The 13,793-nt window shown below is 32.5% G+C and overlaps 1 protein-coding gene across 1 annotated transcript in view; it reads left to right on the top strand.

Moving 5' to 3' along the window:
* The window catches only part of LOC127702809 (uncharacterized), an 87,168-nt gene that overhangs the window by 59,031 nt on the left and 14,344 nt on the right, over positions 1 to 13,793 (top strand). Inside the window, exons 22-26 of the mRNA XM_052207110.1 lie at positions 4,103 to 4,165; positions 10,218 to 10,292; positions 10,688 to 10,747; positions 11,245 to 11,307; positions 12,322 to 12,363. Coding sequence (XP_052063070.1) covers positions 4,103 to 4,165; positions 10,218 to 10,292; positions 10,688 to 10,747; positions 11,245 to 11,307; positions 12,322 to 12,363 — 303 coding nt within the window. The remainder of the gene's footprint in view (positions 1 to 4,102; positions 4,166 to 10,217; positions 10,293 to 10,687; positions 10,748 to 11,244; positions 11,308 to 12,321; positions 12,364 to 13,793) is intronic.

The following is a 13,793-nucleotide window of genomic DNA, read 5'->3' on the forward strand; positions in this document are numbered from 1 at the left end:
AAATATGATTCCCATTAAATTTGATCCCAAAATAATCACTTTAAAGGCATACATATCTAAATAGTCGTAATAAATTCCATTGAGCACGAAACTGATTCAAATCAGATTTTATTTATTTAGATATTCTAAAATACATTTTATTTTGGCAGAAATTACAAAAAAATCATTATTATCTGGTTTGACTGTGAAACACTGTTAAAATTCAGATGTACATTGTGCACAAAATATTATAAAATATTTTATGTCCCATCCTTTGATTTGAAAACATATCTTGTTTTAGCATAAAATCGTCAAAAAATGTTTTTAGTCTCGCTACACTCGGTGATATTTTTAAAAGTTTATGGAATTAAACCCCTTTCAATTAAATCCAGGACTGCTCCTAAAGGTTAGAGTATACTTTTGAACTGTGCAGTATATCTGAGGTAGTTAATGCACACCTTTGCTGTGCATTATCCCGATTATAGCACAGTAATTAAGAACAAAGAGATTACCCATTTTATGTGTTATAAGTGACAAATTAACATATTTTCCCTTTCTAACTTTATAAATTATTTTAATGTTAGCCAATCAATGTACGATTCTGTTGTTGATTCCCATCAAATTAGACAGGGGTATGGAAATGCTCTGCCCAATTTGCCTGACTTATTGTACATTATTTTGACCTGGTTATACCCGTAGACAAGTAAAACATTACACTTTACATAATTAAATTAAATAAAAAATATAGAATTATTTTCACATCATTGTTCATGATGAGATCTAAGTATCAGTTAAAATTTAAAAAAGATTGATTATTAAGCCAGAATAACAAAAATAAGTTGGACTCAATAGCATAACATGATCTTTGTCCATTAACCCAGGATGGCCAATTAGGTTTATCTGACATTAACGGAAGTGACATTTTAATTATACCCCTGCTTTAAAAAAGTGGGGGTATACTGTTTTTCCTCTGTCTGTCCGTCCGTCCGTCCATATGTCCATCCGTCCCATGAATATTTTTCGTCGCATTTTTCTTAGGAACTACAATACAAGGATATCTGAAATTTGGTTTCGGGGTTAATATAAGTCACCTATACCGTGTGATGCGTTTCTTAGGTTCATCACTCAACAACTTCCTATTTACGGAACACTTGTATCATTTTACACATGATAACCAAGTTGAAAATTTGCTAACATTTTTCTCAGGACCTACACTACAAGGATTTCTGAAATTTGGTTTCAGGGTCTATATAAGTGAGCTTTACCCTGTGATACGTTTTCAGATTCATCACTCAACAACTTACTGTTTACCGAACACTTGTATCATTTTTTACACATGATAGCCAAGTTGAAAATTTTAGTGACTTTTTTCTCTGGACCTACAGTAAAAGGATTTCGTAAATTTAGTTTCAGAGTTTATATAAGTCACCTATACCGAGTGATGCTTTTTCAGATTCTTCACTCAACAACTTCCTGTTTACCGGACACTTGTATCATTTTACACATGATAGCCAAGTTGAAAATTTTCGTCACATTTTTCTCAGGAACTACAATACAAGGATTTCTGAAATTTGGTTTTAGGGTTTATATAAGTCAGCTATACCGTGTGATGCGTTTTAAGTTTCATCACTCAACAACTTCTTGTTAACTGAACACTTGTATCATTTTTTACACATGATAGCCAAGTTGAAAATTTTCGTCACATTTTTCTCAGGAAATACAATAAAAGGATTTCTGAAATTTGTTCATCAGTGAGCAGTAGCTCGCAGTTTCACTTGTTTTTCTTGAATGACTTCTATCAGGATCAATAAATACCTGATAAAAACAACTAGACAAAAGAATGAAAATAATAATCATTAATGACGAGTGAATATAATGCTAAAAATGGAAGGGTAGAAAGACTGGGAATAAGAAGGAAAAAAATCATAATGAAAATTCCTGAAGTTATGACTAACAGATTTCCCCTGGCTTTCCAGTAAATGAATTTCTGAAAAATAAATTGAATTTGTACACAATTTGTAGGAGATACCAACATCTTGATGATTAAAAGTCTATCTTATTTGTTGGCAAATTGATATATAGAAGGGACATTTATGATCTATTATTTAGTTTTCCTCTCTTTGCTAGTGTTAAAACTTAGTACACAATTTGTACCTGCTGGCTAGTATTTTAAAAACATTGCTAAATTTCTCTCTAGATGTCTTTTGGTTGCTGTCTCATTAATGGTAACCACCTATATACATCCTTTTATTCATACACATAAACAAATCACAAACATAATTTATATTGCAATTCAACCACTTTTAAGAATCATACAATCTTTTTTTGTGGAAATTCAGGGCAAGTAGGTCCTGGAAAATTATTTAATTCCCAGTGTGTTCATTGTAAAGAGAGCACATTTATGTTCTAGAATAACATTCTCTAGCCCCTGAGATTTAGTTAGTATAGTAAACTGGTATGAATTGCTTATACAATGAAACAAAAAATACATATGAAGAAATGGAGTAGGAGATTTATAAAATTCTGAAAAAAGTACCTTTTTGAATTGCATTTACCTTATTTTATGACCTTAAATGGCAGTTAAAAATTTGTAATATGCTATTCATTGAAGACTATTTCAGGATCGGAGGCATTGATTAAATGATAGATTTGGTAATATTTTGCATATCTATTTATATATATCATATATGCATTTCGACACACCAGCTGACCTAATTTCATTTTTTGACGACAAAAAGCGAAAGGATCTATTTACCCTGTATTTGTTTTCATTCTAAAGGTCAACATCTAAAAGTTGCCCAATCCTAATGGAAATTAAATATCAAAGAGTATAGATTTAGTTAACGATGATCTTCTAATACATTTTTGTGGTAAATGCTCAAAATTTGCCAAAAGTTGTCAAAATTGCTGTTATGGGCTATCTTGAGACATTTACAATTTGGTGATCTGCTTAGAAAAAAAAGAGAGGTGAAAGATACCAAAGGGACAGTACAACAGATCAAATCAACTGTCTAAAACCAGTTGTTAGCATGATACAGTTTATATGTTCGTCTAAAATATTTTTTGATGGTATGATACTTAACCCCTAACGGAAGGGTTTCTGCTTGATTTTCATATGATGAGGACATAATCTTTCAATCAGATAAATTGAGGTCTGGAGCTGGCATGTCAGTAACTGCTTGTAGTCCTTTGTTAATTTATGTATCAATGCCATTTAATTTTGCTTAGTTTCTTTTGTTACCTACTCTGACATCAGACTTCTTTTAAACTGATTTTTACTGTGTATTGCGGTGTTTGTTTATTCTTCATTGGCTAGAGGTAATTGGGGAGGGTTGAGATCTCACAAAGCATGTCTAACCATTTTTGCACCTGTCCTAAGTCGGGAGCCTCTGGCCTTTGTTAGTCTTGTATGTTATTACGTTTTTAGTTCATTTATATGTTTTGGAGTTTAGTGTAATGTCTATTTTCACTGAACTAATACACATTTTTGTTTAGAAGCCAGCTGAAGCCTGCCTTAGGGTGCGGGATTTTCTTGTGTTGAAGACCTATTGGTGGCCTTTGGCCGTTTTCTGCTCTTTGGTCGGATTGTTTTCTCTTTGACACACCTCCAATTTCCTTCTCAGTTTTATTATAGCTATGAGAAATAATCATAACTGAAATTTGAGGTTGTTAATTATCTGCTTAAGTAAAATTGAGAATGGAAATGGGGAATGTGTCAGAGACAACAACCCTACCAAAGAGTAAACAACTATGACCTACATGCAAGACTCAAATGGCAGTTCGAAAAATGAAATGTTTTAAAATAGTGGCTTAAACTAAATTAAGATGCACGATTATTATTTAAAATTATAAAATGAAATCATAGAAAAATTTACCCACTCTGTAGTCTACCAAAGATTGCAATAAAGACGAAAAAATTGAGTTTGGTAGTCTTAATTCTATACCCTAAATAGTAGATACTGGTTTTGCAATGACATTTAGTGATGCCTTCTTATGTTAAATTATATTGACAAGCCCACATTATATTCAGACAATAAAACTGCATCTGGCATATTCTATCTTTATAAATTTTGTCAAGCATTTGTTGACTTATGTTAACACTCTGATTTTTTTTTATATTTAGATGGTATTAAAGCTTATCCTGATTCTCAGTCATTACCAGCAAAAATGCAAAATGCTGACCAAGGTAGTATGTTTAAAGACAGATATATATGAAAATATATGTATTCAAGCTCAAGTACATACTCAAAAGTATCTGATTTTATGTTTTTTAAGTATTTGGACTAAATTCCTAAAAAAGGGGATTTATTTTCAGAGTTGGGACAATAACTCAAAAATGATTTGAGCAGTTTTCATGAAACTTTGATGACTTGTTTATATCTATTGAAATAAGCTGTCTGTTGTTTTTTTTTTTTACATATAAATGACATTGAGAACTTTATTTATTGACAAATTGTTGAAAACTGTCAATTTTTCACACCATTGACGGTTATAGAATTTCATTAAAAGCATGAAGATGAGCAAAATGGGCAGCAGGCGTATATGCATATGGTGCAGCTCTTTATTTCATTTTTGCAGAAATCTTTATAGATAAGGATGAGAACTAGTAAAAAACAAAGATGTTAAGTACAATGAGTCTTACAAATAAGCAACATGGCTGTAATTGTCAACTTACTTCCTTTAGGAGTTAATGCCTTTATATAACTGCAAAATATTTTTGGGGCTCGTATAATGCTATGATGTCGTAGTCGTCTGCGTCGTCTTCGTCATCGTCCAAAGACACATTTGGTTTCAGGACAATAACTTTAGTTTAAATGAATGGATCTCTATGAAATTTTACAAGAAGGTTCAATACCACAAAAGGATGATTGGGATTGATTTAAGGGGTTATGGTACCAACAGTTTAGGAATTAGGGGCCAAAAAGGGGCCAAAACAAGCATTTTTGTAGTTTCCGGACAATAACTTGTGTGTAAGTGTATGGATCTCTCTGACATTGTATGACAATGTTCCATATCACAAAGGGAAGGCTGGGAGTGAGTTTGGGGGAAATAACCCCAAGCATTCAGGAATTAGGGGCAAAAAAGGGGCCAAAAACAAGCATTTTTGTAGTTTCCGGACAATAACTTGTTTTTAAGTATATGGATCTCTCTAAAATTGTACTACAGGGTTTCATACTACAAAGGGAATGCTGGGATTGAGTATGGGGTAATTGCTCCAAGAGGGGGGATCACAAAGTTGGGGGGGGGGGGGGGATTTTTTTTACAATTTTTTAAGGGGTTCATAATTTTTTTTCTTCAAAATTTTTCAAATTTCAATATTTGATAAGTTTCAAGAAGAAATCTTCAATTGCACAGTATTGCGCAATAGATTTTTAAGATCTTTATACACATTTATCTTGTGTCAGTAACCTGAATTATGTCAAAAACTGGATCACAATCCAAATTCAGACAGTATCAAGCTTGAATACTGTGTCCAAATTTGCCCCAACTGTTCAGGGTTTGACCTCTGTGGTCGTATCAGGCTGTGCCCAGCAAAGCATTTTATTTGTATTTGTGCTGTTTTTGCACAAACTATAATTGAAAGTGATAAACAGTTATTACCAAAACTGTATCACCATAAGGCCTTTAACAATGAGTAAAAACGATACTGGTTAGTAAGTTATAAATAGCCACTAAATGACTGATATGGCTAAAAAATAAATTAGGGGGTAAAAATCAAGTTTTGTCTATTATCTTGAAAACTATAATAAATAAAGAAAATCAGACATGGCAGAACTGATGAGAACTATGTAGTATCTATCCAGTTGTATAAATACTGTCAGATAACTTCTTGTAGGAGTTATTGCCCTGAAATGCTCCTAAAGAGCCTCAAGTCTAGTTACAAATTCTGACTAGACCAATTTTCTTGATTATGATTGTACAATTAGATAAAGTTGTAAAAATTTATGTTACTTTGTATAATGATTAAAATTAATTGAATTTATTTTAGTTGCCTATAAAGTTTTTTAACACATAATTTGTATACAATCACAAAAAATTTTGCGGTCGTATATTGGTATCACTATGACGTTGTCGTTGTCCAAAGACACATTGGTTTTCGCACAATAACTTTAGTTTAAGTGAATGGATCCTTATGAAATTTTACCATCAGGTTCAATACCACAAAAGGAAGATTGGGATTGATTTTGGGGGTTATGGTACTAACAGTTAAGGAATTATGGGCCAAAAAGGGGCCAAAAATAAGCATTTTTGTAACTTCCAGACAATAACTTGTGTGTTAGTGTATGGATCTCTCTGACATTGTACCACAAGGTTCCATATCACAAAGGGAATGCTGGGATTGATTTTAGGGGTAATTGCCTCAAAATTTTAGGAACTAGGGGCAAAAAAAGGGGCAAAAAACAAGCATTTTTCTAGTTTCATGACAATAACTTGTGTGTAAGTGTATGGATCTTTCTGAAATTGTACTACAAGGTTCCATTTTACATAGGGAAAGCTGGAATTGAGTTTTGGGGTAATTGCCCAAAACGTTTAGGAATAAGGGGCCAAAAAGAGGCAAAAAATAAGCATTTTTTTAGTTTCCAGACAATAACTTGTGTTTATGTGTATGGATCTCTCTGAAATTGTACTGCAAGGTACCATACCACAAAGGGAAGGCTGGGATTTATTTTGGGGGAAATTGCCTCAAAATTTTAGGAATTAGGGGCCAAAAAGAGGCAAAAAAAACAAGCATTTTTCTAGTTTCAGGACAATAACTTGGGTGTTAGTGTATGGATCTTTATGCAATTGTACTACAAGGTTCCATCTCACAAAGGGAAAGCTGGGTATGCGTTTGGGGGTAGTTGCCCTAAACGTTTAGGAATTTGGGGCAAAAAAACAAGCATTTTTACAGTTTCCAGACAATAACTTGTGTTCAAGTGTATGGATCTCTTTGAAATAGTACTGCAAGCTACCATACCACAAAGGGAAGGTTGGGATTGAGTTTGGGGGTGATGAATCATAAGGGGGTTCAAAAATTGGGGGGGGGGGGGGGGATTTTTTTTTCCTTTTTTTATCTTTCTTTAAAATTTTCCATTTTAAGTTGGTTATTTTTTATTTATATATAAAAGCAAATAATAATGATAAGGTTTGATTTCGTCAAAAATTGAAATATTGGGGTTCTTTGATATGCTGAATCTAACCGTGTATTTAGATTCTTAATTTTTGGTCCTGTTTTAAAATTGGTCTACATTAAGGTCCAAAGGGTCCAAAATTAAACTTAGTTTGATTTTAACAAAAATTGAATTCTTGTTGTTCTTTGATATGCTTAATCTAACCGTGTATGTATTTAGATTTTGGATATTGGACCATAATAGGTAAATTCAAATTTTTTTAAGTTCTTAGACCACATTCATTCTGTGTCAGAAACCTATGCTGTGTCAAATATTTAATCACTATCCAAATTCAGAGCTGTATCAAGCTTGAATGTTGTGTGCATACTTGCCCCAACTGTTCAGGGTTTGACCTCTGCGGTTGAATCAAGCTGCGCCAAGCTTATCATTTTTGTTTTGTTTTAAATATCGTTAAATAACATTTGTTGGATTATTCAATTGATATGCCATCACTTGGCGTCCGTCGTTGTCCGTCTTCGTCGTCTGTCGTCATCGTCTGTCGTCTGTTGTTGTCTGTCGTCGTCTGTCGTCGTAAACTATTTCAAAAATCTTCTCCTCTGAAACTACTGGGCCAAATACCTTCAAACTTTAACTAAATGTTCTTTAGGGTATCTAGTTTATAAATTGTATCCGAAGTTTTGATCCATCGACAAACATGGCCGCCATGGCTAAAAATAGAACATAGGGGTCAAATGCAGTTTTTGGCTTATATCTCAAAAACTAAATCTTTTAGAGCAAATCTGACATGGGATAAAATTGTTCAATTGGTCAAGATATATCAGCTCTGAAATTTTCAGACGAATGGAACAACCCATTGTTGGGTTGCTGCCACCGAATTGGTAGGTTTAACAAAATTTTGCAGTTTTTTGTTATTAATTTGAATATTATTATAGATATATATAAACTGTAAGCAGCAATAATGTTCAGCAAAGTAAGATCTACAAAAAAGTTAATATGACCAAAATTGTCAATTGATCCCTTAAGGAGTTATTGCCCTTTAAAGACAATTTTACACAATTTATTCATTAAGTTTGCTAACATTTAAAAATCTTCTCCTCTGAAACTACTTGGCCAATTACCTTCAAACTTTAACTAAATGTTCCTTAGGGTATCTTGTTTATAAATTGTATCCGAAGTTTGTATCCATAGACAAACATGGCCGCCATGGCTAAAAACAAAACATAAGGGTCAAATGCAGTTTTTGGCTAATATCTCAAAAACAAAATCTTTTAGAGCAAATGTGACATGGGGTAAAATTGTTTAATTGGTCAAGATCTATCGGCCCTGAAATTATCAGACGAATCGAACAATCCATTGTTCGGTTGCTGCCACCGAATTGGTAGTTTTATCAAAATTTTGCAGTTTTTTGTTATTATTTTGAATATTATTATAGATATATATAAACTGTAAGCAGCAATAATGTTCAGTAAAGTAAGATCTACAAAAAAGTTAATATGACCAAAATTGTCAATTGATCCCTGAAGGAGTTATTGCCCTTTAAAGACAATTTTACACAATTTATTCATCAAGTTTGCTAACATTTAAAAATCTTCTCCTCTGAAATACAGGTGAGCAATTCAGGCTCTTGAGAGCCTCTTGTTAAGGCTACAAATAAAAGAGAATCCTTTTAATGCCCCCACTGTAGCAGAGGGGGCATTTAGTTTTGCCCTTGTCCATCTGTATGACCGTATGCCCATAGGCCCAAAAAGTTAGTTTCCTTTCTCTTATTTTAGTTTGCCTCAATCAAATATTATGAAACTTATACACACACTTATAACTACTAAACCCAGATCAAGATTCAATTTGGCGTCACTGTTATCATTTTAGAGTAATGCCCCTTTATAAATGGAAAAATTGTTCGTTTCTGTTCTGTTTGCCTCAACCAAATGTTATGAAACTTTTACCCAATGCTAATTACTACAAAACACAGATCATGTCTGAATTTTGTTTGTGTCACTTTTATTGTTCTAGACAGTAGACTAAGTATGCCCCTTTCCAAATGGAAAATTGGTGAATTTTTTGTTTCTGTTTAACTTTAGTTTGCCTTAACCAAATGCTATGAAACTTATACATAATGCTTATTACTACAAAACTCAGATCATGTTTGAATTTTGGTGGCGTCGCTTTTACCGTTCTAGAGTTTTGCCCCTTTATAAATGGAAAAATTGCTGAGATATTCGGTTCTGTCCTGTAGTGACTTTATATTGCCTCAACCAAAAGTTATAAAACTTATGCACTATGATAATTACCACAAAACTCAGATCAAGTTTTAATTTTGGTGGTTTCAACTTAATCGTTTTTATACGTAATAATGTCCCTTTCCAAATGAAAAAATTGCAGAATTTTTCATTTCAGTTATCTTACTTAAATTTGCCTCAACTTAATGTTATGAAACTTATACACAATGCTTATTACCACAAAACTCAGATGGAGTACAAATTTAGATAATGTCACTTATTTTTAGCTCAACTGGCTATGCTTAAAAGGGCCAAAAAAGAAGTGCAAAAGATACCAGAGGGACAGTCAAACTCATAGATGAAAAATAAACTGACAACACCATGGCTAAAAATGAAAAAGACAAACAGACAAATAATAGTACACAGGACACAACATAGAAAACTAAAGACTAAGCAACACGAACCCCACCAAAAACTGGGGGTGATCTCAGGTGCTACGGAAGGGTAAGCAGATCCTGCTCCACATGTGGCACCCTTAGTGTTGCTCATGTTATTAAAAAGTGAGCTTTTCTCATCATTTTGGGTAAGTTGTCTGTCCTTGTGCATTTTCGTTGTCTGTTAACTTTTACAAAAATCTTCTCCTCTGAAACTATAGGGCCAAATGTACATGGATGACATAGCTAAAAATAGAACATATGGGTAAATGCAGTTTTAGCTTATATCTCTGAAACTAAAGCAAAATTTAAATGGTTGCATTATTTCATGCATCAATTGTAAAAAAAAAATATCAGGTTAGCGACATAGGCTCCTTGGAGCCTCTAGTTTACAGTACTTGAGTTATGTCCCTTTATGATGTTATATATGCAAGCAGGGGCATATTCTGTGGACACATTCCCTATTTTTTTTTCAGAAGATGTTGCGGGTACTTCATATGACAATAGTGGTGGTACTGATGAAAATACAGATATAACAGAGAGTGATGAGGGTATGTTTATCTAAATTATGAATTATGGATAATTAAAATACAAACTATTAAAGTAATTCTGTGCACTTGGAAAACTAGTTTAATGGTAATCAATTATAGAAACTTTTCGAAAAATCCATTATGATTATCATTAATAGAAATCAAAATTTCATTTTTGAATCGTTTCACATATAACCAGTTGATAACAGAGTGGTGGAATGTTTTGATAAGAGATAAAAGTAAAAAAAATATCTAATATAAAATGTTTTCAAAGAAACCTTTTCTAATATTCCTGAATTAAAATGTAAAGACAACCTTTAAACAACCATTAAATAAACATTTGTATACACACACTTTTTTTGGTGGACTCTGCAATTTTGCATCTGTATATTTGAGTGATTACATTTTTATAATAGATTCAGGTTCAAGTTCAAGTTTTGGAAAAGCAAAGAGAGGGAAAAAAAGAAAGAATAGAGGTATATTGTTTTTTAATACATTTTTTTATGGTTGTTTTATGGATTGAATATAAACTTTTCTACTCTTTATTACTTTTTTTAACTTATTTTAAATACTGTGAATTCACTATTAATTGTTTGGTAATTTTTTTGAATTGGTGGTTTATGTGAATTACAAATTTTGGTAATCAGCAAAATCAAAATTTGCTATAAGCAGGACTGCAGACTTAAGCAAAACCCAAAATCAAGTATCCATGAAAATACAATATTTGCTCCATTTCCAAAAATTGATACCCATAAAAAGTTAATGAAACAAATTGACTGATATATATTAAATGGAATCTCAGATGTTAGTGGAATATGTCATGATTAAGCAGGTTAATGATTAGTAAATATGAGCATTCTTTGATACTGTTAATAATTATTGTTTTGATTTTACTTGTTTACACATATTTTTTTTATTTATTATGGACAGTCATATATGAGATGAACCTTATTTTTGATAAACATTTTTTCAGTCATTAAATACAGTTCTTCAGAGGATGATTCTAGTCCACAAAGTGATGACAGTTCTGATGAAGGTATTTCTTTTTAATACCTTATCTAAGGAAAATTAAGTACCACTCTGCCACTCAAACAATTCTTTTGAAATAATGTTGTGGACCATAAAATACAGGTCAATTGAGATTTGTTTGTTTTGACATTTATTGTTCAAAAAGGATGCCCCTTACTGACCTTAATAATTTTCTTAAATTTCCTGATGATGATGATTATACATCTTAACCAAATCTTTTGAATCTTGAACACAATGACATGAATCACAAAACTCAGTCAAGTTTGATTTAGTTTGTTTTAGCATTTACTAGTCAAAGAGAACATACTTTAGTTATTAAAAATCAGATAATTATTTGGTTTCCGGATGATAAAAAGTACCACTATACCAAATCTTCAAATTTTAAGGCAATGTCATAGTTTGTGAAATCTTGATTAAGTTGAATTTGATGGTTTTGAGTTTTACAAATGAAGAGTAATGCCCCTAAGTTCCCTTAAGAATTTTTCTTAAATTTTATTTATACCTGGTTCATATTTAAAGATCTAGACTAGACCAAATCTTTTTGTAGGAAAATTTGTCTTACAAATTGGTATAAAACCATCAAATTTCCTGCATTTCGTGTATTGAGGTCTTGTCATTAATATTTAGATTAAGTGACAGCTTCATCGGAAATTAATGTGTGTAAAATATATCTTTGATTAAGGCTCATATATATATTTAACCAAAAACAATGAACAAAACAGAGGAAAAAGAAACCAAAGAGTCATTCAAACTTAATTTGAAAAAAAAAAGTGTCAAGGCCATGACAGAAAATGAAAAAGACCAAAAGACCAACAACGATTAACAACATTCAACTTAGATAACTCCAGACTGATTGACACAAGCCCCAACAAAAAACAGGAGTGATCTAAGTGCACAAGATGGTTGAGCAGACCCTGGTCCACATGTGGCACCGGTGGTGTTGCTGGTGTAAGTACGGACCTGGTTAAAAAGGAGTGTTTAGGTCAGATAATTAGTCTCAAAGTTATTGTTTCCTTTTTAGGCAACATTCAACAAAAGAGAGGATTGAAAAGAAAGAGCAAAGGTAATAAGGACAATAATTTCTATCAATTAAAATTTATTATTATAAACACTATACCTGTCCAGAGAACACAGTTATTTCATAGGGCATATTTGACAAAAAACACAAAATAAGAAAATGCTACTGCTATATTAAAAAAAAAGTGTACCACTCTTGAGACAAATTATGTCATAATTTTAGAAAATTTTATCGGTTCTAACTAAAAATATGGACAATTTTCAGTTAAAGGGGTCCATAATTCAGTTTGACAGCTTCAGGCATACAAACTTTTGATCTTTTCAAACTGGACCAAATCACTTCTTTACTTAAAAATTCATAGCCAATTTTTGTCGAGCCTGCGACTTTTGTAGCAGATAGCTCGACATAGGAATAGTGATCCGGCGGCTACGGCCGCGGCGTTAGCTAACTTCTTAAAAGCTTTATATTTTAGCAGGTGGAAGATCTGGATGCTTCATACTTTGTATATGGATGCCTCATGTTATGAAGTTTCTGTCAGTCACATGTCCAATGTCCTTGACCTCATTTTCATGGTTCAGTGACTACTTGAAAAAAAAGTTAAGATATATTGTAATGTAAAATTCTCTCTTATTATAAGTAATAGGATAACTATATTTGGTATGTGCGTACCTTGCAAGGTCCTTTTGCCCGTCAGACAGTTTTCACTTGACCCCGACCTCATATCATGGATCAGTGAACAAGGTTAAGTTTTGGTGGTCAAGTCCATATCTCAGATACTATAAGCAATAGGTCTGGTATATTCGGTGTATGGAAGGACTGTAAGGTGTACATGTCCAACTGGCAGGTGTCATCTGACCTTAACCTCATTTTCATGGTTCAGTGGTTATAGTTAAGTTTTTGTGTTTTGGTCTGTTTTTCTTATACTGTATGCAATAGGTCTACTATATTTGGTGTATGGAATGATTGTAAGATGTACATGTCTAGCTGGCAGGTGTCATCTGACCTTGACCTCATTTTAGGTTCAGTGGTCAAAGTTAAGTTTTTGAGTTTTGGTCTTTTTTTCTAATACTATATGCAATAGTTCAACTATATTTGGTGTATGGAAATATTTTATGATCTATATGTCAGTCACGCAGGTTTTATTTGACCTTGACCTCATTTTCAAGGTTCATTGCTCAGTGTTAAATTTTTGTGTTTTGGTCTGTTTTTCTTAAACTATAAGCAATAGGTCAACTATATTTGTTGTATGGAAGAATTGTTAGCTGTACATGCCTGCCTAGCATGGTTCATCTGACCTTGACCTAATTTTCATGGTTCATTGGTCAATGTTTAGTTTACTTGGTTAATGTTAAGTTTATGTGACAGTTGTAATAAAGCTTTATATTTAGGACTATCAACATAATATCAATGATTAGTAAAGAAGGTGAGACATTTCAGCGTGTGCACTCTTGTTTTTTTATATGTAATTTCATCCC

This window comes from Mytilus californianus, unplaced genomic scaffold, assembly GCF_021869535.1.
Source record: "Mytilus californianus isolate M0D057914Y unplaced genomic scaffold, xbMytCali1.0.p SCAF_5, whole genome shotgun sequence".
NCBI lineage: Eukaryota > Metazoa > Mollusca > Bivalvia > Mytilida > Mytilidae > Mytilus > Mytilus californianus.